Here is a 6,382-nt window from a genome sequence, read left to right as displayed (position 1 = left end):
TGGGAAGTGTTTTTTTTCTAGATATCTTTAGTATTATTGTCGCAAGTGTAAACGCGGTGTATGTTTCATTGTTTGCTTTATTATTTTCTATTTCCCGTCTGGGGAGGACCGGCAGTGAAGCACACCAGGAAGGCAGTATCCCCCTCCCCCCCCCCCCCTTCCCCCTTATCGAGAGATGAATGAAAGAAACACTGGTTCGCCTACAACATTTAGCAGTCGCATAGCATTGGTAGGGCGTCCCCATGGGCGGATTTCCTACTTGGGAGTTGCCTTTTTTATTAACTTTTTTTTAACTAGGCAGCGTCAACACAAACTTTGAATCCTACGTGGACTTGGACTGGAAGCCAAAATAGCTAATTAAACCTACATAGAGAAAAAAATTTAAGTAAAAGAAAAAGGCGTAATGTAAATTACAAAAAAAAAAACAACAACAAAGAATTAGAATAGGGCGACAATTCATGACAACGCAAGGAAAGACAACAAGTTGGAAAGAACAAATTTAAACTAAACGTCTTACGGTATTGGCTTTGATTTAACCGGATATGTTAATGAATGCTGCTATAAGATAAATTTCTTACAATGACACATGCAAGCGCATGCATTTGAATTAAATTTAAGACATTCTATTTAATTCTAACAGTATGGAAGATACATTGATCTATAAAGTGAACACCATATAAAATTACATTTTGTTTGACACCGTTCTCTTCAATCGATCGTTTTTTTCCACAAATGCAAGCGCCCCTCTTAACAAAAAATACACAATAGATCTATAATATTATTTGGTTTAGCGTTTAAAAAAATTCTCACATAGCGAAACGCTGCAATTTTTGCTTACACAAATCGTGTACTCGGATCCCACAATGGGAACACAAGTCAGAATCTTGGTTGTGTCTTTTCTCTTGATTTCGCTGTGTTCGCGTGCTTGTTGGTATTTTGTAAGCATTTTTTACTGGTATCTCTCTGTGTGTTGCACTGCACTGCACTCCCTCCTCCCCCACTCGAGAAAAATGTCTGAAGGAAACCCAGGTTTCAAGTTATGTTCCAAGAGGTATCACCAAGCTGAAGAACCAATATTCGGACACCATGGACAATAGTATCTCTATGAGTCAATTGAGTCTAAACAGAAAATTGTTTGCTTTTGTAAGTTTTTGGTCAAGTAGCCTTTATTGAAAAAAAAAAAAAAAACCTGGCAGCAAAGGGCGATATTATTTACAGATAATTATTTATTGACAACTCGGATTGTCTAGTATAGACATTTTGAGGATGGAGTGGTCTAGTGATAGAACGCGCGCTTGCTAATCCGAAAGTTATCAGTTCGGAACCCTAACTTAACTGACCTCATGTCTAAGCTAGTCGGTGAGATGGATTGGGGGAGGAGACAAAGGCCTGGCGATGCACATAAATTAGGCCGAATTGTTTTACTATACTTGGTGGGGTTTTAAAAACGTATATTAACTGTATTATTTTGGTACTGCCTCTATTCGTTACGCTGTAAGCTTTCTCATGCAAAAAAAAAAATATTCGAAACATAAACATCAGTAAAAAAAAAATAAATAAATAAAAAAAAAAAAAAAGCTTCAGCTCCATCTTATGACGAAATGCAACAGATTGAAAATTTATTTTTCATTCTAGCATCAGACGATACCTTTAGGGCTCAAAAAATCGATCCGCAACGCATATCCCATCCTGTCTTGTTGTGCTTAATAGTCATCAATTGTCATAGACACGGCTGTAATGGATGTTTTACATGGGGGGGGGGGGGGGATGGGGGTAAATTAAAAATGGTGTGAATTGAAAAGATAAAGGACAGCTGTACCAAGACATTAAATAGTTGTATGCTACTCAACGAGTCCAGTGGGTTTTTTCTTTGATTGTATGTATACGAGTTGTTAAAAAAAACGGTGGGGCCCTACAGCATTTAAAAGCTACGTTTTACTGCAATTTTTTGTAGGAGGGAGGAAGGGAGGGGGAGAACCATTTTATAAAGTGTTTCATCTGTTTCTGTTCGTGCCAAGACACATCAGGTAGATGAAGTAGAATTAATATGTGGTCAGCATGACCCCCAGCCGCCTGTTTCCCTAACGTGGGTGAGGTACCCATCAGAGTTGGGTGGACTCAAGGACGTCAGATCTTAACTCAAGACTTTCGGGTTAATCTTTGTTTGAAAATATTTAGGGAGGCGGAAAAAAAACGTGTTTCAACTTTGATACTTAGCATGGAAAAGATCGCATTAAAAATGTTTTAAGTACATTATCTTCATTAGTTTCATTTTTTTAAAATGAATAAGTTCTAATTTTGTTTTTTAAATTACAAGAGCCGTTTTATTCAGTCCAAAAAGCCGCAGGTGTCGACCACTTGTCTAGAGGGCAGATTGTCCGTCTTGTGCGGGCTGCCAGAATGCCCGGCTTCTTTTAGGCTTTCCCATCTTACGGTTTGCCTGGATCTAACCTAGGCCAAACCGACGACGGTAGTTGCCATAGGATTGCTCCGCCATCCCACTTTTTGTATAAGTTTCAAAATAAGAAACAACTATAGGGCCTGGCAGTGGTGTTGCTAAATGGGGCGTCACCCGATGCGATAACTCACATTGCCATTCACGTCCGCCGGGAATAGATCAGTTCAACAGTACTTAGTCACAAATGCAAAAAACACAGTGTTTCTCTAAAGAAACAACTATGTTTTAAGCTTTTCCTGTAAGTTCGCCTTGTAACTTAACGCCCAATGGGGAGGACCGCCCCATCTACTTCTCCCTAGTTACGCCATTTCTCTTTACATGTTATTTTTTCTTCATTATTTAGAGACAACATATTTAGATCTGTGTAGCCTATATTTTCCCCAACATTGAACCTTCCATGACACCGGGCAAGGGAAGTAATGTTCGGCTGAGAATTATGCTTGACGCCAACTGATGTTTAGCTCTTTGTGTGAGGAGAAAGGAGAGAAAGAAGAGCTCTACTTTATCTACCTTAGAGATAATCACTGCTGTTAGAAGTTGGCCGGAAGAAACTTGGGGTGGGGTGGTGAGGTCCTTAAAAAGGGGCAGCAAAATATTTTTAAAAAAAATGTTATCAGTCTGTTGATTAGTCGTGTAGACCTGCAGATTTAACATGCTTAGTACGTAATGATACTTTGAACGTATCTGACAATTCGCGTCAGGTACCCATCAGAGCAGAGTTGGTTCAGAGATTTATTGTGCAATCAATTGGGCTTGGAGCTCAGAGACGTCATGTGGGCTACACATCATAACTCAAGGACGTAATGTAACCTATTCATCATCGCTCATGTAACCGATTCAATGACGTCATGTAAACTCATCATGGCCCAGGGACGTCATGTAACCTATACAGCATGGCATAGGGACGTCATGTAACTTATTCAGGGACGTCATGTAACCTATTCAGGGACGTCATGTAATCCCCCCACCCCCGGAGAAAGTTTACACCCCCCCCCCGGAACGAAATGGAATGTATTTAAAAAAATATCTACTTTTACCAGTGTCCGCCCCCCCCCCCCCCACGAAAAATTTAGTCCGCCTCCCCCCCCCCGGTAACAAGTCTGAAAGAAACACTGCATGTAACCTACGTATAGCTCCGACACGTTCGAAAAGCTGGAGCTCAAGAACCAAACCTGATATAGTTGGATGTAGAATCGAGCTAGTTAATCACTACCTCGTTGTGGCATCTTTAAACATTTTCTTCGTGAAATAATGAACATCACATTTCATTAACTTCTTAACTAATTTTATTAAATATTTCCGAAGCATCTGCTGTCACCAATTTTTAAAAAAGTATTAAAAAGATAGTATCAGAACATCTGATCTAATTTAATATCGATCCAACTCAACAACAGATCGTTCTCTGGGGAAGCACCACGTCACAGAAAATGTTTGGAGACTATGCCTACATAAGCGCGGGGGGGGGGGGGTCGGGTTAAAATTATGTGATGATGTGCTAGATGGGTCCCGAGACATGATGTTGCGTGTGGGTTGGTTATTTAAAAAAAACGAATTACACGTAAGGAAAAAATGTGTTACTTTTAGCGCTGCGATTACTTTTTACGTAGGGGTGGGTAAAATTTGCGACAACACTTGAGGGTGTGGTAAATATCGACTATATATAGTTGTCAGTTATAGACGCCCAGTTAAACAATGCATGTAAAAATGAACACGTGTGACCCTTTTTTAAAGCACAGGACGCATAGTGGGACGGCGAATGGGGGTGGGGGTGGTGGTGGGGGTGGGGGGTAATATAAGAAAATATGCACGAATGGTTTTTACATCAAGCGCTATTCTCAGCGTGGTGTAATTATTCTTTTAAAAACTGAAAGAGACATGAAACTAGTCACTGACTGGTTTGACGGGGGGGGGGGGGGTGCAAATCGAAAATTTGAAAGTTTGTCCCCCCGGGAAGGGTCGCTACGCCTCGGAGGGGGGGGGGTGACACCATTAAGTGCCGCACCGGGTGACACCCGACCTCGCTACGCCACTGAGATATATAGTGTTGTGAAAATGTTAATATTTTACAAAACAAAATATTATGTAAATTGAAGTCTAATATTCCATACCGCATCTTTTAAAAAATCTGATCATCAAGTTGTTCAGGCAAATGTAAAAACATGTTATTGATTTTCATCCACATACGTTTTATAGCAGGTATTGTTTTACTCAACATCTGTGCTAGGTAAAAAAAAAAAGGTCGGTTCTGTTAACGTATTCTAATTTTAAAGTTTAGTAAAAGGCCTTATATTATAGAATCAATACGTTTTATCTTGGTGTATTGCATTATTCTTAAACTACCTCAAATAATCGATTGTTGGCCTAATGCATTAAATTAAAAAAAAAATCAGAGTACAATTAATGCATGGGGTTTAATATATATTTTAGAATATTAGATATAGGCCTACTCTTAGAACGTGCAAAAAAAAAAATCACAATCTAAAGTAAACGGCTTGATTATTATAACAGGAAAACTTCTGAAAACCCTATTCTTGGTGAACAAGTTGCGCCATTGGTAGACTTTATGCCTGGACGCAGCAAAAAAAAAAAAGACTAAAGCAGGGTCATACATTCGGAAAGAACTTGGGCGGAGTTAGCAATTTGACCTTGACAGAAATAAAATGATAAAAGAAGAGTAGGATTTTCCCGATATACCTACTTTCGAAATTGCTATTGCTCTCGCTGTACCCTCGTTGGCGGGTCATTCCCACAATTCACCTTGCGCAGGCGCAGTTCCCGTTTCGCGTGTATCGAGTCGCCATAATAATGAATCAGGTGTGTTTATTTTCATCAAGATTACTGTATGTTTCTCGTGTTTTTCATCTTTTAACATGGATTTTTTTCTTTTTCAGAACATGTTTGACGAAAGCAACCCAAGAACCCTGTAAGTACATTCTCAATTTCATCTATTATTTTAATGTCAAAGATCCCTCCTTCCTTACAAAACTTTCGTATCTTGCTATTCGTCATGTTTTTATTGGTTTCTTCCGCTCCACATTGTTTTATTTTTAATCCCTCAGCTACGTTGGAAACTTAAGTGAAAGTGTCTCAGAAGAATTTCTCCTTGCACTTTTTGGACAAATCGGAAGCTGTAAATGCTGTAAAATTATTCACGAGGTAAGAACTAGCAGAAAAATGTACATCTAGTGTAGGTGTAGTGTACGTGCTTGCTCCGGTTTTGTTCAAAACAAGAATTACTTCCCCTTTAAAAATACTGCAGACATAGACAATTTATTAATATATTAGTATGATTTACATCATTGTATAATAATGCCATAGTAATAGAATATTCTTTAAAGGGGTTTGTTTATGGTATTATATTAGAAAATAATATAACTTCCTAGTCTAAGCGCAGATTCAGGGGTACACAGTACACTCACTCACTATGACTTACCTACCTTACTAATACTGTTCCTTTCATTGTACTAGATCTAGTAAAACAGTTGTACTAGATCTAGTAAAAAGCGTACTTTAAGAGCTTGGTCCTAACATTTCTAGTTAGTAGAGCAGACATAGTTTAATTTTTGCCATTTAACTAATACAAGATATTTTTTTAAAATACCACTAACAAACTAACCCCTGTTTTAGAAGCTGTTCTTTGTCAAAGTTTGTGATACTCTAAATATATATATTGAACCATCCTATAGACTAAATGGTGTGGATTCATTAATAATTATCTATAGGCCTAGATATCATTTTTAAAATTTTAGTAGTAGAGGTTTAAACTTATTATGATCTTTGAAGTAAGGCTATAATATATATAATAGGTTGGCTCTACTTAATTTATTTGGTCTACAAACCTACAGAGAAGTTAGCCCTTGATTACTTTTATCGTACACCATGCTATTGCTAGCTAGCTACCTTAATCGTAATGAAAGTTTGAGT

The 6,382-nt window shown here is 38.2% G+C and overlaps 1 protein-coding gene across 11 annotated transcripts in view; it reads left to right on the top strand.

The window, feature by feature from the left end:
- The first annotated feature begins 5,191 nt into the window (after window positions 1-5,191).
- Window positions 5,192-6,382, top strand: part of LOC131958293 (nucleolysin TIAR) — a 62,625-nt gene continuing 61,434 nt past the window's right edge. For all 11 annotated transcript variants that reach the window (XR_009389217.1, XR_009389216.1, XM_059323241.1 and 8 more), the window contains exons 1-3: window positions 5,192-5,272; window positions 5,350-5,381; window positions 5,518-5,614. Coding sequence is in view for 9 of the 11 variants with exons in the window: in XM_059323241.1 (XP_059179224.1) it covers window positions 5,264-5,272; window positions 5,350-5,381; window positions 5,518-5,614 (138 nt within the window). In the remaining 2 variants the exon portion in view is untranslated. The remainder of the gene's footprint in view (window positions 5,273-5,349; window positions 5,382-5,517; window positions 5,615-6,382) is intronic.

The sequence above is a fragment of the Physella acuta genome, unplaced genomic scaffold (genome assembly GCF_028476545.2).
Source record: "Physella acuta isolate Inbredline_101_S28 unplaced genomic scaffold, ASM2847654v3 ptg001311l, whole genome shotgun sequence".
Taxonomy (NCBI): Eukaryota; Metazoa; Mollusca; class Gastropoda; family Physidae; genus Physella; species Physella acuta.
Note: the sequence above shows the minus strand (reverse complement) of the source record. Positions and strands in the feature narration are given on the sequence as shown.